This window comes from Vombatus ursinus, unplaced genomic scaffold (genome assembly GCF_900497805.2).
Source record: "Vombatus ursinus unplaced genomic scaffold, bare-nosed wombat genome assembly UNPS02014811.1, whole genome shotgun sequence".
NCBI lineage: Eukaryota > Metazoa > Chordata > Mammalia > Diprotodontia > Vombatidae > Vombatus > Vombatus ursinus.
The window spans coordinates 7,847,029-7,870,886 of NW_020954589.1; the positions used below are offsets into that span (position 1 = coordinate 7,847,029).

Sequence of the window (23,858 nt, forward strand, 5' to 3'; positions counted from 1 at the left end):
GACTTATTGCCAAATGAATGCAAAATATGGTCTAAAAGGCATCATTAAGGAAATCATGTCCAGAAAAGTGGGGAGACCAATCAAATGGTGAAAATGAGGACATGTTGAATTTGGAGTCTGGAAAACTGGATTTCAGTCCTGCCCCTGACACTGTTCAGCAGTATAGACATGGTTGAGTCATGTAATTTTTGTGCCTCATTGTCTATATATTTTAAATGGGGATAATAACACATATAGTACTTACCTTGTAGGGTTGTTGTAATGATAGAATCAATTAGTTGATCAAACCAATATGTATTTATCAAGCATCTACCATGTGCCAGCTGCTAGCCACTGGAGACACAAATACAAAGAACGAAACAATTCCTACTCATAAGGCACTTACATGAGATAACATGTGTAGAGCCCTTGACTAAGCTTAGAATGTTCCTTTAAATGTCAGCTATGATTCTTCATATCACAGATAAACAGCCAGGCTCTTGATTGGTTGTCATGAAATGCTACAAGAGGAAGGTCTCTAGCATATCGGGAAGAACTTCAATACAGAATTGATGGGGAAATACGGACATGAATCTTACAGGATGGAGGCATGAATCGTTATCAATGTGTACCAGTGGAATGGTGCTGACATTACTAAGAGCAGAGATCTATCAAGTTATCAAAATATATGTATCTTATTCCTCTAGCAAACTATAAGGATTACATAAACAAGGATGATGCCTTCTTAACTAAAATTTTGCATCTTGACCAACTTTCATAGACTTAGCTCTTCTCAGCAATGTAAGGATCTAAGACAACTCCAAAAGACTCATGATGGAATTTGCTATCCATATCCAGAGAAAGAACTATGGAGTCTGAATGCAGATTGAAGCATGCTATTTTCTCTTTTTTTCTCCTGGTTTTTATTCCTTTTTTTCTGAGTCTTCTTTCACAGCATGACTAATGTGGAAGCATGTTTGTTATGATTGTACCTATATGGCCTCTATTGGATTGCTTACTGTCTTGGGTTGGGAGGTGGGAAGGGAAGGAGAAAAAAATTTTGGAACTCAAAATCTGGTAGAAGTGAATGTTGGAAACTGTCTTTGCATGTAATTGGAAAAAAATAAAATGCAATTAAGTGAAAATAAAATTTTGCATCTCTCTCAAGGCCTATCAAAATGCTCTCCCCACATCTGGCATTTAACAAATATTGTTTTCAAATGAGTTTGTACTCAAAGGAGGGAAGTGCTATTTCCACTATTCTCTGTCCTGGTCAGACCACATGTGAAGTATTGTGCTCAATTCTAGAGCCTCATTTAAGCAAGTGCATCAACAAGCTGGCACACATCCGAAAGAAGACAACAAAAACAGTGAGTAGGCCAGAAACCAAGATATACATGGAGCAGCTGAAGTAACTGGGGATGTTTATCTTGAGTACAGAAACCTAACATAATATCAGTCTTCAGACATTTGAGAGGCTGTCATGGGGAAGAAGAAAAATAACTGGCATTTATGTAATACTTTAATGCTTGCAAAACAGTTTAAAGAACCACCAGGCTTCACATCTGTCCTGTCTCTGACTCCTAAGGTCATCCAAGCCTTACCATTTGCCCTGCCACTTTGCCCTCCAGACCCCAACACTGTCATCCACCTGCAGCTGAGCTCTCACTCATGTGTTGTTTCCCCCAAGTAATATGTCAGCTCCTTATAAGCAGAGACTGTCTTGCAATTTCTGCTTGTTTCTCTAGTAATTAGTCCATGGGAAGCACTTATTCAGTTCTTTTTCATTCATTCACTCGTTATCAAATTTATGCCCAAAACAGTCTCATTATGAGTAGAACCAGATAATGAGTAGAATGAGGATCCAACAGTTACACACCTAGTGTTGGAGATGAGATTTCAACTCAACCTTTCTAGATTCTAAGTCCAACAGTTTCAAATGAAGAAAGGAAGGAAGGAAGAAGGAAGCAATGAAGGAGGGAAGGAAGGAAGAAGGAAACATTGAAGGAAAAAATGAAGGAAGGAGGGAAGAAAGAAGGAAGCAATGAAGGAAAGAAGGAGGGGAAGAAGGAAGCAATGAAGGAAGGAATGATATGTATCAGCTGGATCAACCCTCACACATGAACCTCTAGGAATTCTGTGTGTCAGCATCCACTTAAAACCACTGATCACAAGCCCCTATTAATATATTTGCTTTGCCTAGGCTAACCAGAGGGAATTCATCAGAATGACAGATTAAGAGATAAAAGATAATTTAATTAGAAGCTTCTCATTTTAAAGAAGCAGAAACTGAGTCCCAGAGGGATGGAATGACTTGCAAAGACGACAAATGTTGGAATGACAATGTTGAAACAGGTACACACATCCTCTGATTCAAATCCAATGCTTTCCCCATGCTCAAAAGTGTTTTTTATTAACTTAAAGCAAAAGATATTTAATCTAAAAGAACATCAAACTAAATGACAAGGAAATATCCTCGTATTCGCAAGGGCCCAGTTACCACATTTTCAGTACAGAAAGATAGATGCAAGGTGACAAGAGGTAAGTGTGACTAGGGAATATCCATGGAGGGATACCCACAGAGAGACATCCATATAAGGGACACATGTGACCACAGCCTATAAGAAGGGACATATGTGCAGGAGACACATTCAGCACAGCAGACATAATGCAGAAGCAGTTCACAGTTGTGATGCTTCAGAGCTGAAAATATCCTTTAAGGATGTAGAGCACTGTTCTCCTTGGTTACTCTTTAGCTATTCAGCCTATCTGCTGCTCTCTGCTACCATCTACTGGACGTACAGCATCGAGTCAGCCTCTTTCTTGCAGGAGAGAGCTGAGGTACATTGGATAGATATTGTATTTTATATATTATTCAAATATTATTATATATAATTCAAACATTATTATTCCAATATTATTCAAATAATTGTATATTATTGAAGTATATTGTTTTGGATTATGACCAGTCACACCTAGACTGGTGTTTTCAAAAATGACTCAGGGGCAGCTAGGTGGCGCAGTTGGATAGAACATTGACCCTGGAGTCAGGAGGACCCGAGTTCAAATCCAATCTCAGACGTTTGACATTTACTAGCTTTGTGACCTGGGGCAAGTTGCTTAACCCCATTGCCTAGCCAAAAAACAAACAAACAAAAATGACCCAGTAAAACCAGTACTTGGTCTATTTCCAAAGATTAATTAGGGAAAATGGGAAAGAGCTTAGATGTTCAAAAAGATTTATAGCAGCTCTCTTTGTAGTGGCAAGGAAATGGAAATTACAGGGATGTCCATCAAGTGGTGAATGGCTGAATAAATTGTGGTATATGATTGTGATAGAATACTACTGCGCTATAAGAAATGATGAGCTCAATGATTTTAGGAAAATGTGGAAGGAATTGAACAAAATAATGAAGAGCAAAGTGAGCAGAACCAAGAGAACACTGTATACAGTAAAAGCAATATTACTTTAAGAATAACTTAGAGTAAATAAATTATTTTGAATATTTTAAATACCCAAAATAACTATAAAGGACATATGAAGAAAGATGTTATCTGCATCCAGAAAAAGAACTGATAATAAGAAGAAATTTACATGGTAATTTTGTTGTATATTTGAAAGGAATAACAAATTGTGCATAATAGATTTGCAGTTTCATGAGCAATCATTTTTTTTTGTTGTACTATGTTATGGAAATGATTGTTTTATTCCATAAATTCAAAAAATAGAAATAACAACAAAACAAAAACACCCAGGTCAAGATTAAGTACACTCCTTCCATTGACTCTGCTCTTTCTACAGACTTGTCCAACTGCTTTAATCTCATTTGCATCCAAGTTACAGTAAAATATACCTTTTAGTTTTCTCAACTTCCTGGTCCTGGGTTCCACTTTAGTAAACAGCAAAATAAATCAGTAAGGTTCCTATGGGAAACTTTGTGGTAAAGTGGAAATAGCACAATCAGAAGACCTGGGTTTGAATATAATCTGTGTGACCTTGGGCCAGTCACACTCTTTCTGAGCCTCAGTTATTTTATTATTAAAATTAAGGAGTTAGACTAGCTAACTTCTAAGATCCCTTATTGTGCTAAATTTATAATTGGATGATCCTATGAGGGAAATTAATTTCACAGATACCCCTGATGCTTCTCACCTTCTATAAAAATCAGTTTGGGCTGAAAAGAATGGAAGAAGATAAAAAGAGATTGTGAACTTTGCCTCACTTTCCTCCTTCATCACTCTCAAAGAACAATTGCTTTTCTGTGCTACGTTCTGGACAATACAAAACCATTAGCTTTTCTACAGAAGAATAAATGAAATTGTTGTTGTTGTTGTTGTCGTTGATTCAGTCATGACCCCATGGACCATAGAATATTAGGCTCTTTGATCCTCCACTGTCTCTCAAAGTCTAATCAAGTTCATGTTCATTGTTTCCATGATACTATCCATCCTTCTCATCCTCTGCCACCCCCTTTTCTTTTTGCCTTCTTCAATCTTTCCCAACATCAAGGTCTCTTCCAAAGAGTCCCATATTCTCATTGTATGGCCAAAATGTTTAAGCTTCAGTTTCAGTATTTGACCTTCCAGTAAATGGCCTGAATTAATTTCTTTAAGTATTGACTGATTTGACTTCGTTGCTGTCCAAAGGACTCTCAAAAGTCTTCACTAGCACTACAATTCCAAAGTGTAGATCCTGTAGTGCTCAGCTTTCTTTATAGTCCAGCTTTCACAGCCATGTATTGTCACTGGAAAAACCACAGCTTTGATTATACAGACCTTTCTTGTTGCTTTTTAGTATGCTGTCCAGATTTGCCATAGCTTTCCTTACAAGGAACCAGTGACTTTCAGTTTCTTGGCTACAGTCACCATCTGCAGTGATCTTTGAGCCCAAGAATACAGAATCTGACTGCTCCCATTTTTTCACCTTCTATTTCCCAGGAAGTGGTGGTACTAATTGCCAAGATTTTAGGGTTTTGTTTTTGGTTTTGGTTTTATGTTAAGCTTCAAGTCAGCTTTTACACTCTTTTTTCACCCTCATCAAGAGACTTCTTAATTCTTCATTTCTGCCATTAGAGTGGTGTTGTCTGAATATCTGAAATTGTTAATATTGCTCCTGCTGATCTTAATACAAGTTTTGATTCATCCGGCCCAGCATTTCACATGACGTACTCTGCATATAACTTAAATAAATAAGGTGACAATAAACAGCCTTGTCATACTCCTTTTCCAATCTGAAACCAATGAGTTCTTCCATGTTTGCTTCTAAGTGTTGCTTCTTGGCCCACATGCAGATTCTTCAGGAAACAAGGAAGATGATCTAGTACTCCCATCTTTTTGAAGACTTGCAACTTCATCTAGCTCATAAGTAAATCCTTTTTACTTTTGGTTCCTTTGTGTGTTTACCTTTGTTTCTCAGTAAGACAACATTTTAAAGATGTGAAGTCACTTATGTGGAAGTAGATGTTTCAATATTTCATGAGGGGTGTTTCCTTTCTTGGGTGAGGATTTTCTAAATTGTTCTGGAGGGAGCCTCAGAAACTTACTATCAGATCAGATGTGAGCATCTAGAGACACCTGCAACCATATGTCATTATTCATTTATACCCATCTATATTTATATATTTATACCCATCTATGTACCTAAGACAATTGTCCCGATTCTGTTTTCCTTAAGCATAGATGCATATAAACTAACAGAGCTTCTACCAGGTCAAAACAGAGTAAAACCAGCTGTTTCTACAACAAAGTGTTTCAGCAGGGCAGCTAGGTGGCACAGTGAATAGAGCACCAGCCTGAAGTCAGGAGGACCTGAGTGCAAATCCAGCCTCAGACCAAACACTTGACATTTACTGACTGTGTGACCCTGGGTAAGTCACTTAACCCCAACCGCCTAAAAAAAAAAGTGCATCAGGGACACAGGATGACAGGTTAAATTCATACAGGTGGATAGTCAAGAAGGGAAATCCCAGACAGTTGGAGTTCAAAAAGATCTGTGTTTGAACCAATGTCTCTTCTGCTATATATGGAATATCTACGTTAAAATTCTCCTAGTATTATTGAATTGTTGTGATGTTACTGTAAGACAAGCACCTTGTAATCTGAAAGCATTAAGTGCATGTAAAACATCCTTTTTATAAATCTGTATATTTTTTAAAGAATGAATAAAGAACTTAAGTAACCTCTTACTATGTGCAAAGCATTGTGTTAAGGGCTGGAGATAGAATTGTGCTCTCACAGAATTCACATTCTAACGGGATGCCTTTTAAAGACAAACGAGGGGAGGCTGAAGATTGTGAGCAAAGCAAGGGAGGAATGAAAAAGCAAGTTCATATCCGAGGCTATAAAGGTTTAGATCTAGCCTACTTGTTTCTTCTGCCAAGAAAAGTGTCCTAGCAGGCCCTTCACAAAAACTTGCTGCCTGGAGACAGATGACACATCTCAGCCTTTAAAGCTTATTGGTTCCTCTTTTAGTCACTTTTCAATGTTAGGAGACTTAAAGATACCAGCCAGGTCTTTTTCTCCAACAAGTGAGGTGCTAAGTCCTATTGATTGACTAGAGGCCCTTCATCCTGCTGTTTGCTCATTCTCACAACTCGGGCTCATCTCTAACATGGTTGATGTTTGGATCTCTGCTGGCTGCTGGAAGACCGGTCTGTTAATGACACTGATGGTGTTCAGTCTGCCTGCATCTTGGGCCAGGGACATCCCAGGTAAGTGTGGTAATACTGATCCCTGGGTTTTCCACACAGGTCATAGGGTCCTTGGTTTCCCAAGAAGAGGGTGGAAAACTTCTCTATTGTGGAATAGAGGCCACTGGTGAGACTGAGTAGGGCTCCTTCCCCAGAAAAAAGCAGTATGATCATCTGGGATAGATGGTGGAGCAGGGAGCTGTGTCAGAGTTCCAAAGACCCCAAGGCCATCCTCAGGCTACTCTGGCTGATACCAGAGTATATCAGAGTATATGTGTTTCTGTGGCCATGGACAAGGTAGTGGGACTGAGGGGACTGTTTGAGGACTGAGGAGGTTTCTGTGAGAAAATTCATCTGTCACCTGCACTATATCATCTGCGGGTTTCTCAATGCTCAGGTCAGCCCTGTTCTGCTGATTTCTCTCCTCAATTCATTGTTTACACCAATGCCAATATTCCCAGTCTTCTCACAAACCTTCTGTCTCTTCTCTTTGTCTCTAGAATCAATTCCCAATTCCTCAGTCTGACATTTAAAGCCCCCCAGCTCTCCAGTTCATTTTACTCTCCTTTGAGCACTTCTCATTCCACTTGAACTATTTAACCAGCTTTCCCCAGAATTTAACTCTCATCTCTCTGCTCCAGGTATTTGCATAAGCTGCTCCTCAATCCTTAAAATGTACTCCCTCCTCATCTCTGCCTTCTGAGCCTTCACTTCTTTCAAGGAACAACTCAAATAATTCATCTTCCATGAAAACTTCCTTAATCTCTCCAGCTTACAATGTTCTCTCTTTCCTCAGATTCCCTCGTATAATTGTCTTTTGACTACATCTAATGGGGAATCACTCTATGCTCATTGTCCTTACACCTGGAGCATCCTGGTACTACCAGGTTAGGGGAGGCCAAAGATGAGTGTGAAGATCCCCTTGCCCAGTTCTCTTCCTGTCTATGTGTGTCTTAGTTCCTTACCTTAGCTGTTCTGTCTGGTCACAGAGGAGTGACATAGCTCCAATCTAAGTGAGATGGGGGGACTTTGAAAAGAAACTAGGGTGCTGGGAGGAAGGAACAGACCTGTCCGGGGCCCTGGAACATAGCATGTTGGCACTAGGGAATTTCTCCAAGATTCCTGGTTTCCAATCAATTTTGGCCTCTTCTTTCAAATATTTCAGCCCAGCCCACTCTACCCCTAAAATCTCAACTTTTAGGCAAATGAAGGGAGTCTCTTCAAATTTCTCTTACCAATTTGTCCATTCCTCCTCTTTGACTGACTCCTTTTTTTTTTATTATTATTGTTGTTGTTATCTAGATGTCTTTCTCCCCATTTTGGACTGTAACAATGAAACGAACAGGTTCTGTGGGGTATTTTTGCATTTCCAGGACTTAAAAATGTTAGGAGGAACTTGTAGGAACTTAACAATGTTACTCTGGGTTGAAAGCACCTTTTCTTCAGCACTAGACTTCTTCCTTGCCTGCCCTAGATTACACTAACTCATTGACCATGACGTTCCTTGAACTTAGCTTATTTTTCGTCTTTAAACCCTTCACCTATTTTTCTACCAATGTGGGATATGGACTGGAAGTTATTAAGCAAAGTGGTTTTGTGGAAAAGATAACTGAGTCTGCAATCAGAGGACTTGTGTTGCACCCCCAGCTGTGATACTTACTAGCCTAGTGTCCCTGGGTAAGTCATTTCAGCAGGCTGTTCCTCAGTTCCTTCCTGTATAAAAGTGGGGTACTGGACTAAGTGAACCTGATGTTGGGTTGGTAAGTAGGAATTTTTTCAAGTAGAACAGAAACAGTTGGGGTAGGACAATTGTGTCAGTGTGAAGGACATATGTTGACCCCTGTAGTTGTACTGGGAAATAGGGGCAGGTTGCTCAGATTACAGGGGTAGGGGTTTTTTCCAGGGGCAGAGGGCTTGGTTCAGGCAGGAGGAAAGCCCTGGAAGAGAGTGAGGTCTTGATAAGGGGCAGGAGGAGGATCATGAGGGGATTTCCCAGAAGGAGGAAGGAGCTCAGCCCCTTCTCTTGCCCTAGTTGTGTCTGTGCCTCTAAGATAGAACTTTCTGTGGCTCCCCTCACTTCCCATTCCCACCTTCTCCACTTGTGATGATTCTATGTGAGGGTTGTGTCTATGTGAATCTGTGTACACGTGGGTGTGTGTGGGTGTGTGTGGGTGTGTGTGTGGGTGTCTGTGTGTGTGTCTGTGTGTGTGTGTGTTTTGGGTGGGGCTGGAAGTAGGAAGCCACAAGCTATTACACGTTTCCGGGATCATCTTTATAGGGAGACAGCTGCCTCTCTGAGCCTCCAGACCCAAAGATGGCTCCCAATCCTCCAGGGCAGAGGGGTGGGGGGGCAGGGGCGGGGCAGGGTCGTGGCCTCCCTGTCCCAGGATGGGCCGAACCAGCGACCCCTCCCCCGGGCTGTGAGGAGGGAGGAGGAGCCGGGAGCAAAGGGCTCAGAGAGGCAGGCCATGCAGCTGACCAGAGAGGCGCTGAAGGCCGGCGGTCCTCGCCTGGTCACTGGGGCTGCCGCTGGTCAGTCTGCCGGCGGCTGACGCTGCTCGGGTCCGTCCGCAGAGGATTTCGTGTTGCACTACATGGGAGAGTGTTACTTCACCAACGGCACGGAGCGGGTGCGGCATGTGTTTAGAGTCATGTACAACGGCCAGGAATTTGTCCGCTTCGACAGCGACGTGGGGGAGTTCGTGGCTGTGACGGAGCTGGGGCGGCCCGCTGCTAAGTACTGGAACAGTCAGGAGGACTACCTGGAGGAACAACGAGCCTACGTTGACACGGTGTGCAGACACAACTACGAGGTAGACAAGCCCTTCACGGTGGACAGAAGAGGTGAGTGACCCCGACCCTCACTCCCTGACCTCCGGGGCCGGGGCTGGGACCGAGGGAGGGTGGGCCCCTGACCCCAGACTGAACGTGTGTCCTGAGCTGACCCAGAGGAGGCTGGACCCCCGCCCCCACCCCGGACAGGACCCCCCCCCACATACCCCGTACCCCCAAGGGGCTTCTGCCAAAGCCAGGGCTGAGGGGACCTTGTGCGGACCCGGATGGGGACGATGGGAGCCTGGAGGGCCTGACCCGCCCTGGACAAGGGAGGGCATCGCTGAGCCTGTGCTGGACAACTCTGGGGGAGGCCTTCAGGGCCTGACAGCCAGGGGGACCCTCATCAGAAGGAAGGGGCTGTTTCTAGAAAAAAAAAGCTTCTCTGTCTTCTGACACGTTGCCTCTGTCTCTGTCTCTGTCTCTGTCTCTGTCTCTGTCTCTGTCTCTCTCTCTCTCTCACACCCCGCCTCAGTCCAGCCCAGAGTGACCATCTCCCCCTCCAAGACAGAGGCCCTGCAGCACCTGCTGGTCTGCTCTGTCACTGGCTTCTATCCAAGCAAGATCAAGGTCACCTGGCTCAAGAACGGGCAGGAGGAGACAGCTGGGGTTGTGTCCACGGGTCTGATACAACATGGAGACTGGACCTACCAGACCCTGGTCATGTTGGAAATGATTCCCCAGAGCAGAGACGTCTACACCTGCAGTGTGGAGCATGCCAGCCTACAGAGCCCCATCAGTGTGGAATGGAGTGAGAGCCAACTCCCTTACTCAGTCCCCATCCTGCCCTGCCGTTAAACCCCAGTACAGGGAGTTCCATAGCTCTGGAGGTCCTACAGTGAATGTTCTCACAGACCCCCTTCCTATGCCCTGGATCATATGCTTTCTGCTCCTTGTCCCAGCATAGCTTCCTGGCTGCAGCATCGAGCTAGCATCCACAGAACCCTGGTACTTTGTGGAAACACATTCCTCAACAGGAGGAACTTGCAGAATCTTCGTCCATCCTCTCCTGGGGATCTGAATTCCCTTGACTGTCCCTTACCCTAGAAGATAGATCATCTATACCTCTGACAATTCACTCTTTTTATGTCTCTGGGATCAAGAAATGGGAAATGTCCTCAGAAAAGCAGTCATTCTCCCTGCCCCCGACTCTGACCTCCCTTGGCCTTTTTCCTTCCATTTCTCACTCAATGGAGTCAGAGCAGGAATCCAGGCTTCTGTTCCCCCTCACCTCTCAATTTCTTAGTGCCCCCCAAACCAGGCTGGGCTCCTCAGTTTTAGGTGACTGGTAGAGGGTGGGATGGAGAGGACTGATAAGTGATGACCCCAAGATATGTTCTCTTCAGGGGCACAGTCTGACTCTGCCCAGAGCAAATTGCTGAGTGGAATTGGAGGCTTTGTCCTGGGGCTCATCTTCCTAGGTGTAGGACTGTTCATCCACCTGAAGAACCAGAAAGGTGAGAAGTATGTAGGGGAAGGCAATGGGGCTCTGGCTTTGGCCCCAGCTCCTGCCTCTTACTCCATAGAGGGAGCTTATCTCAAGAGGTCAGATACAAAGCCAAGGGGTGGGAAACATTAGGATCAATATTTCCCAAACCAAAGCCAACCTGGAGTAAGAGGATTCGGTGCCTGAGGGATACAGTGAGAGCCAAATGCTGAGCCTGACAAAGAGGGGAGACATCTCAGGCTTTTACAGCCCTGAACTTCCCTTCTCTTTTGTTATGAGTAGAATTCCTCAGACATAATGGGGTTAAAGTTTAGGGTCCCTCTTGTTGGGGGAGTAGATGAGCATCCTAACTCTAGGGTAGAAATCCTCCTTACTTCTAGGATATGACTGTGACCTTGTATTTTTCTCTTTCTCCTTCTTCCACTGCCTCCTCAGGACGCACTGGGCCTCAGCCTGCAGGTAATATCCCTTTTCCTTTGTGGCCAAGGATCATAATTCTCCATTCCTAAGCTCACAGACTATAGGAATGAGTGTGACTTTGGTTCTGTCTCTCTCTTACTAGGCTCTTTTGCTCCCTAATTGGGGCATCAACAGCTCGTTAGGATGGGAGGGGGAGTGGGAGAATGAGTGATATTTTACCCTATTGCTACAAGAAGTTTCCAGGACTATTCTCAAAATATCCCATGATTCAGCAGAAGTCCTGCTTCAGGCAGTATCCCTTGCTTTTGAGATCAGAGTTTTCAGAGACACTCAGGATTCCAGAGGGCAGGAGAAGAAAAATCTACGTTTTAATAAGAAAAATGGGTAAATCTCTTTGGGTAGTGATTTGAGGGCACAGGAAGGGTTAATGGGAACTCTACCTCCAAGGCACCATCAGGCTTCCCCTCCACTTGGAGAAGTAGAGCTGCTGCTGGAAGAATCTGTAGTCTGTAATGACTCTCTTACTCCATGCAGGCCTGCTGAGATGAACCTTTGGATTGCATGCTTCAAAGAGAGTGCCTCCCATCCCTGCTCTCCTGTGCAGGGTCCCCAGTCATCCAGGAGGGAGGAACAGCTGAGTCATTGTCCTGGAGCCAGCTTTCTCCTGTGCCTGGAGGCCATTTGCCATCCTCTTTCTCCCAAAAGACCCTGCAGTTTCTACTTTCTGTTCTGGATGTTTTCTACCCTCTATTGGTTCAGAGCGTCAGGGAGAAGGAAGTCTGCTTCCGCTGTCCCCATACAGACGCCTTCTTAGTTACGCTGCTACCTTTTCAGCATTAACTCCATTTATTTCTCTGTATTCTTCCTAAATAAATAATGTGTCATCTGTATCATTCATTATGCCCCTGGGATTGCTGGAGGAGTCATATAAAAAAAAAATAAGGAGGAGCGGCTAGGAAGGGGCCCTGCTCTATGCAAAGGGAAGGAAGAGGCATCTGGTAAAAAGAGCCTGGGACTGAGACCTGGCCCACGTCAAGTGTTATAAGCTGCAGCTGGTCATGTTTTGGCCCTTGTATCCTACATGGTTGCAAGCATAGTGCTTTGTATACAGTGAGTGCTTAAGAATTCTTAGTTGAATGAAAAGATTTTGTGAGAAAGGGGCCCCTTACTATGTCTGTCCACATTCCCCTTGTTATTTTGTGGAATTGAGAGGATGCCATAAATGGGGAGAGCTTAGTGGGAGGGCTGAGTAAACCCAAGTTAGTTTACAGTGTTTCTTTCTACTGAGGGTGGTTCACCATCCCTGTTTCACTCTCTGTTTGTAGGTCCAGGCTTCCAGGTTCCTTATCTATTCTAGGACTGAAAGGATCTCATGTGTAAAACCAATGAGTCACCTCTCTCTGACCAGTTAGCTCACTTTCTGTCTTTTTCCTCCATATTTAGTCTTCCTTTCTCTCACTTGAGAGTTTTTGTCCCTACTGACAGAATTAGTTCAAATCTAGTCAACATTAAGCACCAACTATGAAGACCCAGCTTAAGAAGGTCTTAGAGCAAACCTGCACAACTTGGCATTGGTAGGGGCCTAAATTAAAATAGGCTGAACTTCTTTGGGCAGCAGATAGATTTTTAGTGGCTTATTTTCCAAGTGAAAGTATAATTCATGATTCAACTATTTTGCAAATAAACCATATTTTTAAAAAGAGAAATTTCAATTAATATCAATTAATTCCACTTACTACTTAAGATTTTTATTCATCATGAAATCGCTTCTCTCAGGCTAGAGACAAACTGACAATATTGGTTGCCACAGGTCACGTGCCAATCAGGAGAGAGTGCACAGTGGCAATCTACCCACTAAGTTACACGACAGGCACAAAATTGGCTAGTGGAAAGTGGGTTATTCAGGGCATGGACAAAGCACTTGTTACTTCTTATCTTTCTTTTACATCTTCTACATTTTTCCTGGGCCACCCGAAATCCACGGGCCATATGTTGTGCAGGCCTGTCTTAGAGATTCTCTTATGGACAATGCTAGTCTTTGCCTTCTGGAAGGGATGCTTTTACCTGGGAGATCGGGGCAAACTTCATGAAGGAAGAGGCACCTGAGGTGGATTTTTGAAGGAAGAGAAAGATAGATTTGGGAATAGGTTGGGGTTGGGTGGTAGGGAGCAGAGAGAAGGGAAGGTGATACTTATTCCAAGCAGAAGAGCGGTATGCCTTCCATGTGGATAAGAGAAGAATGAGGGATTAAAAAGTTTTCCAGTTTGTTTAGAAGACAGAATTTTGAGAAATGGTATAAGATCAAGGTACATAGATATTGGGACTGTGTTTTAGAGGCCCTGACTGTCAAGAGTAAGCCATTTAATTTGTATATGGTAGGTGATGGGAAACCACTAAAGATTCCTCATTTTAACCCATATTAAATTAACCTTAATTAAGCATGGAAATACTCCTACTAAAGGTGACTAACAATGCAGTTCAAGTTAAAGACAAGTAATAAGTTGGACATTTTGCCTAGGACTGGCCCTTCAGCCCAAATTTTATCTACTTGAAAAGTTAATGCCTTATTGATAGTTATGGAAATGATTTCATTTCAGCAAAATAATTACTTTTTTTTGGCTTTTTCTTTTTATTCCTCACTTAATAGTATTTTATTTTTTCCAATTACATGTAAAGATAGTTTTCAACATTCACTTTTATAAGATTTTTGAGTTCCACATTTTTTTCTCCTTCCTTTTCTCTCCTTCCCTCTCCCCAAGATAGCAAAAAGTCTGATATAGGTTATACATGTACAATCATATTAAACATATTTCCACATTAGTCATGTTGTGAAAGAAGAATCAGAACAAAAAGGGAAAACCACAAGAAAAAAATACAACAAAAAATGAAAACAGTATGCTTTGATTTGCATTCAAACTCCTTAATTCTTTCTCTGGATGTGGAGAGCATTTTCCATCATGAGTCTTTTGGAATTGTCTTAGATCATTGTATTACTGAGAAGAGCCAAATTTATCAAAGTTGAATATCGCACAATGTTGCTGTTACTGTGTACAATGTTCTCCTGGTTCTGCTCAATTCACTCAGCAACATTCCATTGTAAGTCTTTCCAGGTTTTTCTGAAATCTGCCTGCTCATCGTTTCTTATAGCACAATAGTATTCAGCCATTCCCTAATTGATGGGCATGCCCTCAATTTCCAGTTCTTTGTCACCACAAAAAGAGCTGCTATAAACATTTTTGTACATGTGGGTCTTTTTCCATTTTTTATGATCTCTTTAGGATACAGACCTAGTAATGGTATTCCTGGATCAAAGAGTATGCACAGTTTTAGAGCCCTTTGGGCATAGTTCCAAATTGCTCTTCAGAATGGTTGAATCAGTTCACAACTCCACCGACAATGCATTGGTGTTCCAATTTCCCCACATTTCTCATTTTCCTTTTGTGTCCTATTAGCCAAATGGGTAGATGTGAAATGGTACCTCAGAGTTGTTTTAATTTGCATTTCTCTAATCAATAGTGATTTAGAGCACTTCTTTATATGCCTTTAGATAGATTGGATTTCTTCAACTAAAAACTGACTATTCTTATCCTATGACCATTTATCAATGGTCATTTTGGGAATGACTTATTCTTATAAATTTAAATCAGTTTTCTGTATATTTTAACAATGAGGCTTTTATCCAATAAACTGGCAGTAAAAATTATTTCCCAGCTTTCTGCTTTCCTTCTCATCTTGGCTGCATTGGCTTTTTAATTTAATATAATCAAAACCTTTTAAATTTAATGTAATCAAAACTATCTATTTTGCATTTCATTATGTTCTCTATCTCTTTTTTCTTCATAAATTCTTCCCTTCTCCATAGATCTGACAGGTAAACTGTTTCTTGCTCTCCTAATTTGCTTATGGTATCACCCTTTATGTCTAAACCATGTACCCATTTGACCTTGTCTTGGTATACAGTATAAGATGTTGGTCTATGCCTAGTTTCTGTCATACTATTTTCCAATTTTCCCAGCAGTTTTTGTCAAAGAGTGAGTTCTTATCCCAGAAGCTAGAGTCTTTGGGCTTATCAAACAATAGATTCCTATAGTTATTGACTACTGTGTCTTATGTACCTAACCTATTCCACTGATCCACCACTCTATTTCTTATCCAGTACCAGATGGTTTTGATGATTGCTGCTGCATAATATGGTATTATATCTGGAATGACTAGGCCACTTTCCTTTGTATTTTTTTCTATTAATTCCCATGATATTCTTGACCTTTTGTTCTTGCAGATGAATTTTGTTATTACTTTTTCTAGCTCTATAAATAATTTTTGGGAGTTTGATTGTTATGGCATTGAATAAGTAAATTAATTAAGTAGAATTGGCATTTTTATCATATTAGTTCAGCCTACCCATGAGCAATTGACAATTTTCCAATTATTTAGATCTGACTTTATTTTTATGAAAAGCGTTTTGTAATAGTGTTCATATAGTTCCTGAGTTTGTCTTGGCAGGCAGACTCCCAAATAATTGATATTGTCTACATTTATTTTAAATGGAATTTCTCTTTCTATCTCTTGCTGCTGGGCTTTGTTAGTAATATAGAGAAATATCAATCATTTATGTGGATTTATTTTCTATCCTGCAACCTTGCTGAATTTGTTTATTATTTCAAGTCATTTTTTACTTGATTCTCTAGGATTCTCTAAGTATACCATCATGTCATCTACAGAGAGTGATGGTTTTGTTTCCTTATTGCCCATTCTAATTCCTTCAACTTCAGCAAAATTATTAAGAACTTACTATTGCAAGACATTCAGGAAAGTCACCGCAATAAATGTTTTGTTCAGTCCTGGGCACCCTATCCCCCCATTTTTTTTCAGCTGTTGTGAAAAGATGTAGATTTTCACAGAACCAGACCATAAATTAATCAAAAAACATTTATTAAATACTTGCTGTGTTCCATGTGCTGTGCTAGTTGCTGGAGATAAAAACACACAAAAATCAAGCAGTGCCTGGCCTGAAGAAACTTCTAATTTGTCTAGGAAAACAACATGATGAAGTAACAACAAACCTGAGCTGGGGCAGAGGCCTAGGGATGCCCTGTCCCAGGAAGGGGCCCCTCCACTCTGGGCTGCCTCAGGTACTGGGTATAGTCCTGGGGGAGTGCAGCCTCAAAAGAAGGGGTCAGGGTCTTTGCTGTGCTGGCTCTAAGCTCCATGATGAAGCCCAAGGGAAAACTACTTCAAACTTACATTTTACTTAAGTCAAGGGTCTCCTCCAAAAAGAGCAGAACATATTCAATGTGTAATGTTGATCTGATGCAGGACACAAAATGGTTTCATTCACACAAAATAGATGATTACCACATAAAGACTCCTAATTGCACAACTAAACAACTCCTTTAAGGCCCACGTCACCTGGCAAGCCCTGCCAAGGTTTGACCACTCTTCTCAAGGATGGCTGACCAACTTCTCCAAGAAAGATTGTACTTGTTCCAGAGGCTCCTCCAAACGTGCAGTCAGAACTGACACAGAAATACGACAGCACTAGACCTGCTGAAGTCATGGGCTTGCTTTTATTATGATTCTGAAATAAAGTATAAATTATTGGCAAGAGCCAAAGTTTCAGTCAGGAAGGAGGTTTAGTAAAGGAAGGCAGGCATACAACCTGATCCTACTGATACTGGAAAAGGCTGGCTGTGAGAAGTCCCAGATTGGCAGCTGGTCTCCAATGACAACAGGTCCTGGTGTGAGAGGGCAGGCTGGCCAAGGCCTTTGTCAAAGTTCCAAGCGCTGGACAGGATGTGTTGGTCAGGACATCTTATGGGGAAATTGGAACAGCTAGTCTCTCTGGTCTTTCTACTGTTTTCTAACTGACATGACAATTGAACATAATCAGATGTATTAAGGATAAATGTTTTGTTTTAGAAAGACAGGATTATGGTTTTCAGAAAACATGATTTATGTTGTTTTGCATGCAAACTTCTAAACATGTTTAAACTTCATTATGATGAGCAGGTATTCATTGGCAGCTCTGCTCACTTCTGTACCAGATGACCCCTCCACAGAAGCATATCCTGCCTTTGTCTAGTCTTATTTGATATTTTATTTTTTCCCAATTACATGTAAAAAGAATTTTAGAATTCTTTTTTTTCAAATTTTAAGTTCCAAATTCTCTCCCTCCCTCCCCCCCACCCTCACTGAGAAGGCAAATAATTTGACATAGGTTGCACATGTGTAGTCATGCAAAACACATTTCCATGTAAGTCATTCTGTGACAGAAAACAGACCAAAAAACCCCAAGAAAAACAAAATATAGAAAAGTATCTTTGATCTGCATTCAGGCTCTGTTAGTTCTTTCTCTGGAGATATCACCTTTCAGCATAAGTCCTATAGAATTGTCTTAGATCCTTGTATTGCTGAGAATAACTAAGTTATTCATGATAGGTCATCATATAATATTGTTGTTACTGCGTACAACATTTTACCGGTTCTGCTCATTTCACTTTGCATCAGTTCATGTAATTTTTCCCATGTTTTTCTGAGAGCATCCTGCTCATCATATCTTAAAACACAATAGTATTTCATCACAATCATATACAACAACTTGTTCAGCCATTCCCCAGTTGATGGACATCACTTCAATTTCCAATTCTTTGCCACCACTGAAAGAGCTGCTATAAATATTTGTGTACACATAGGTCCTTTTCCTTTTTGTTTTTTATTCTTTGGGCTACAGACCTAGTAAGGGTATTACTTGGTCAAAGGGTATGCATACTTGTATAGCCCTTTGGGCATAGTTCCAAATTGCTCTCCAGAATGGTTGAATCAGTGCACAACTTCACCAATAGTACATTAGTGTTTTCATTTTCCCAATCTCTCCAATGTTCATAATTTCCTTTTCTGCCATATTAGCTAATCTGACAGGTGTGAGGTAGTAGCTTAGAGTTGTTTTAATTTGCATTTTTCTCCTCAATAGTGATTTCAAGCATTTTTATATGATTATAGATAGCTTCAGTTACTTTGTCTGAAAACTGCCTGTTCATATCCTTTGACCCTCTATCAATTAAGGAATGGCCTTTATTTCTATAAATTTGGCTCAATTTTCTGTATGTTTGAGAAATGAAATCTTTCTCTGAGAAACTCACTGTATAAAAATTTTTTCACAGTAAAAACTACCAACTCTGTATTTCCCTCCCTCCAATTCCCCCCTGTTTATCATGTTTATACTCTCTCTCCTTTTACCCTGTCCATTCTCAAAAGTGTTTTGCTTCTCACTTTTACTTCCCCTAAACTGCCCTCCCTTCTGTCAGCTCCTCCCTCCCCCTTCTTATATCCCCTTCCCGTCCTGCTTTCCTGTATGGTGAGATAGATTTCTGCACCCAACTGGGTGTACATATTATTCCTTTTTGAGCCAATTCCGATGAGATTAAAGTTCATATGCTCCCCTCCCTGCTTCCCCAATTCTCCCCTCCACTGTAAAATCTCCTTCAGGCTTCATTTATGTCTGATAATTTATCCCCTTCCACCTCTCCCTTTCCCCTTTTCCCAGTGCATTCTTCTTTCTCATCCCTTAAATTTGTTTAGATAATCATATGATCACATTCAAATCACACTTCTGCTTTCTGTCTACATATACTTCTTCTAACTGCCCTAATGATCAGAATGCTTTTAGAAGTTACAAATATCATTTTCCCGTGTAGGAATATAAATAGTCTAACCTTATTGAATCCCTTATGAATTCTCTTTATTGTTTAACTTTTTATGCTTCTTTTGCATCTTGTATTTGAAAGCCAAATTTTCTCTTCAGCTCTGGTTTTTTCATTAGGAATGCTTGAAAGTCCTCTATTTCATTGGATGTCTATTTTTTTCCCCTGAAGGGTTATACTCAGTTTTGCTGGGTAGGTGTTTCTTGGTTGTAATCCTAGCTCTTTTGCCCTCAGGAATATCACATTCCAAGCCCTCAAATACTTTAATGTAGAAGCTTCTAACATTTGTGTTATTCTGACTATGGCTCCATGCTGTCTGAATTGTTTCTTTTTGACTGCTTACAGTATTTTCCCCTTGATCTTGGAAGTCTGGAATTTGGCTATACTACTCCTGAAAGTTTTCATTTTGGGACCTCTTTCAGGAGGTGACTGGCAGATTCTTTCAATTTCTATTTTACCCTCTGGTTCTAGAATATCAGGGCAGTTTTGCTCAATAATTTCTTGAAAGATGATGTCTAAGATCCCTTTTTGATCACGAGTTTCAGTTAGTCCTATAATTCTTAAATCATCTCTTCTCGATCTATTTTCCAGGTCAGTTGTTTGTCCAATGAGACATTTCACATTTTCTTCTATTTTTTTCCTTCTTTTGATTTTGTTTGATTGTTTTTCAATGTTAATAAAGTCATTAGCTTCCACTTGCCCAATTCTAACTTTTTTTAATTAATTTATTTTGATTTATCAAAAATCACTTCCATAAGCTTTGCAGTTTTACATTTTTCTCCCCCTCCCTCCCCATCTCCCTCCCCAAGACAGCACACAATCTGATATAGGGTATACATATATATTTCTATTAAACATATTTTCACATTAGTGATGTTGTAAGGAAGAATTAGAATAGGAGGAACCACCAGAAAGAGGAAACAAAACACAAGTGAGGAAAAAAATAGCAAATAGTATGCTTCGATCTACATATAAACTCCACAGTTCTTTCTTTGGATGTGGTTAGCATTTTCCATCATGAGTCTTTTGGAGATGTCTTAGATCCTTGTATTGCTGGAAAGGGTTAAGTCTATCACTATTAGCCATCACACAATATGGCTGTTACCGTGTACAATGTTCTCCTGGTTCTGCTCACTTCCCTCAACACCAGACCATACATGTCTTTCCAGGTTTTTCTGAAATCTGCCTGCTCATCATTTCTTATAGCACAGCAGCATTCCATTACATTCATATACCACAACTTGCTCAACCATTCCCCAATTGATGGGCGTCCTCTCAATTTCCAATTCTTTGCCACCACAAAAAGAGCTACTATAAATATTTTTGTACATGTGGGTTCTTTTTCAATTTGTATGATCTCTTTGGGATACAGACCTAGAACGGCTATTGCTGGGTCAAAGGGTATGCACATTTTTATAGCCCTTTGGGCATAGTTCCAAATTGCTCTCCAAAATGGTTGGATCATTTCACAACTCACCAACAAGACATTAGTATTCTGATTTTCCCACATCATCTCCAACATTTATCATTTTCCTGTTTTGTCATGTTGGCCAATCTGATAGGTGGTGATGTGTTACCTCAGAGTTATTTTGATTTGCATTTCTCTAATCAATAGTGATTTAGAGCATTTTTTCATATGACTATAGATGGCTTTAATTTCTTCATCTTAGAACTGCCTGTTCCTATCCTCTGACTATTTATCAGTTGAGGAATGACTTGTACTCTTATAAAGTTACTTAATCCTCTACATATTTTAGAAATGAGGCTCTTATCAGAGACACTGGTTGTAAAAATTCTTTCCCAATTTTCTACTTTCCTTCTAATCTTGGTTACATTGGCTTTGTTTGTGCAAAAACTTTTTAATTTAATGTAATTGAAGTTATCCATTTTACATTTCATAATGTTTTCCATATCCTGTGATAGGTAAACTATTCCTTGCTCTCCCAGTTTGCTTACAGTATCAGCCTTTATATCTAAATCATGAACCCATTTTGACTTTATTTTGGTATATGGTGTGAGATTTTGGTCTTTGCCTAGTTTGTGCCATACTCTTTTCCAGTTTTCTTAGCAGTTTTTGTCACAGAGTAAGTTCTTATCGCAGAAGCTGGGTTATTTGGGTTTATCAAATAATAGATTACTATAGTCATTGACCACTGTATGTTGCCTACTTTATCTATTCCACTGATCCACCACTCTAATTCTTAGCCAGTAAAAAGCAGTTTTGATGATTGCGGCTTTATGATACAATTTAAGATCTGGAATGGCTAGGCCACCTTCCCCTGTATTTATTTCCATTAGTTCCCTTGATGTTCTGAAACTTTTGTTATTCCAAATGAATCTTGTTATTATTTTTTCTAACTGTATAAAATGAATTTTTGGTAGTTGATTGGTATGGCACAGAATAAGTAAATTAGCTTGGATATAATTGACATTTTTGTTGTCTTAGCTCAACCTACCCATGAGCAACTGATATCTTTCCAGTTGTTTAGATCTGACTTTATTTGTGTGAAAAGTGTTTTGTAATTGTGTTCATATAGTTCCTGGGTTTGTTTTGGTAGGTAGACTCCTAAATATTTTATAATGTCTACCGTAACTTTAAATGGAATTTCTCTTTCTATCTCTTGCTGTTGGGCTTTGTTGGTAATATTAGGAATGCTTTTGATGTATGTGAGTTTATTTTATAGCCTGCAACTTTGCCAAAGTTCTTTATTATTTTAAGTAGTTTTTTACTTGATTCTCTCGGATTCTCTAAGTATACCATCATATCATCTGCATAGAGTGATAGCTTTGTTTCTTCTTTGCCTATTCTAATACCTTCAATGTCTTTTTCTTCTCTTATTGTTAAAGCTAACATTTCCAGTATAATATTGAACAACAGTGGTGATAATATACATCCTTGTTTCGCTCCTGATCTTATTGGTAATGCTTCTAACTTGTCCCCATTACATATGAAGCTTACTGAAGGTTTTAGATAGATGCTGCTTATTATTTTAAGGAAGACATTATTATTGTTATTGTTGTTATTATTATTAGTAGTAGATGCTACTTATCATTTTAACAAATAGATGCAGAAAAACCTTTGACAAAATACAACACCCATTGCTATTAAAGACACTAGAGAGCATAGGAATAAATGGAGTCTTTCTTAAAGTAATAAGTAGCATCTACCCAATTCTAACTTTTAAGGAATTATTTTCTTGAGTGAGCTTTTACACTTCTTTTTCCATTTGGCTAATTCTGCTTTTCAAGGCATTCTTCTCTTCATTGGATTTTTGTTCCTCTTTTACCATTTGGCCTATTCCATTTTTTAAGATTTTATTTTCTTCAATTTTTTTTGTGCCTCTTTTACCAAGCTATTGACTTGTTTTTCATGATTTTCTTACATCACTCACATATCTCTTCCCAATTTTTCCTCTGCCTCTCTTACTTGATTTTTAAAATCCCCTTGGAGCTTTTCTATGGCCTGAGATTAATTCATACTTTTCTTTCAGGATTTAGATTCAGGAATTTTTTTTACTTTGTTGTCTTCTTCTGAGTATGTTTTGATCTTCCTTGTCATCATAGTAACTTTCTATGGTCAGAATTTTTCTGTCATTTGATCATTTTCCAGCCTATTTCTTGACTTTTCACTCTGTGTGTAAGTAAGGCTCTGCTGCCCAAGTGGACAGGACACTGTACCAAGCTTCACATTTTTTTGTACAGCAGTTTTCAGAAGTGATTCTGGAGACCTGTAAGTTTGTGGATCTTCAAGGTGGTATGATCTAGGGAGAGGTGTGTTTACTCCTCTCCTGTACTGTGTACTGTTTTATGAGCGGCCACAAGCACTCTTCAACCCTGGAAGTGTTGATGGGAGTGCAGATCCCCTTCTGATGTAAGCTCTGCTGTGCTAGTGCTCTTCCTCTCACTGGGACTAGACCCAGACCCAGGATAGGGACCCAGATCTAAATATAGGCAATGCAACAGAGTCGTGCCCCTGGTGCCAGCAAAAGGACCCCTGTAAATCTCCTTCTGACCTGTTGTCCAATCCCCTCATCTCCACCACTGCCACTGATTCAGTCACTCCCAAGGCCTGCTCCTGGTTTGCTTGGGCCCATTCTGTGCAGGTGCCTGCACTGGACTGCACTCTTCTCTCACCCTGGTGAAACAGACTTTTCCTGCTGATCTTCTAAGTTGTGTTGGACTGGAAAATTGTTTTGCTCTATCTTTTTGTGGGTTCGGCTCCTCTAGAATTTGTTTAGAGTCATTATTTAAAGGTATTGGGAGGGGTTTCAGGGAGACCTCAGGAAAGTCCCTGCTTTTTCTCCTCCATCTTGCCTCTACCTTTCCTCTGCCTCTGTTTAGACAAAGAAACACAGGAGCAGAGTCTGCCAGGAGGTCCATTCAGCCCCTTGCTCCCAGGAAGCTCATGTGTCTTCTGTCATGTAAAAGCAGCCATCATAGGAGGGATGTGGAGAGGAAAAGCTTACCTCCTTACCACCGTGGGAAATCCAAAAGAGAGTCTTAAAAGAGTCCCTGCATGTTGCCTAATGGGAAGAGAGAATGTCAGACAGTACAATCCTTCCTTTTCCATTGTTTTGAGTGGGTTGTTCTTGCTGGGTCAGTGGTCATTCTTCTTTGAGGCAGCCTGTCCCTCTGATTCCATTAAGCAGATGGCTATATCATTGTAAAGTCCTTTAGTGTAGAACATATGCTCCTTTCAGTGGCCAGGAGGGCCCAGCTCAGCTCCATTCTTGTGTCTCTAGGGAGCACTCTAACCAGATCATTAGAGTGGCTCCTGATTGCCACCAATGA

At 40.6% G+C, this 23,858-nt stretch overlaps 1 protein-coding gene across 1 annotated transcript; it reads left to right on the forward strand.

Annotated features, from left to right (window-relative positions):
* Positions 1–6,469: 6,469 nt before the first annotated feature.
* On the forward strand, positions 6,470–12,006 carry LOC114053528 (DLA class II histocompatibility antigen, DR-1 beta chain-like). The gene is made up of 6 exons (XM_027876644.1): positions 6,470–6,689; positions 9,243–9,512; positions 9,976–10,251; positions 10,847–10,957; positions 11,383–11,406; positions 11,902–12,006. The coding sequence occupies exons 1-6, from the start codon at positions 6,590–6,592 to the stop codon at positions 11,913–11,915; spliced, it is 795 nt and encodes a 264-aa protein (XP_027732445.1). The 5' UTR covers positions 6,470–6,589; the 3' UTR covers positions 11,916–12,006.
* Positions 12,007–23,858: the final 11,852 nt, after the last annotated feature.

Bases quoted from the DNA above. Each gene is read 5' to 3' on its own strand.
- LOC114053528 (XM_027876644.1), top strand. From the start codon at position 6,590: ATGGTTGATGTTTGGATCTCTGCTGGCTGCTGGAAGACCGGTCTGTTA. The intron at 6,690-9,242 runs GTAAGTGTGGTA...GTCCGTCCGCAG, and splicing joins TTGGGCCAGGGACATCCCAG to AGGATTTCGTGTTGCACTAC. The intron at 10,958-11,382 runs GTGAGAAGTATG...CTGCCTCCTCAG, and splicing joins CCACCTGAAGAACCAGAAAG to GACGCACTGGGCCTCAGCCT.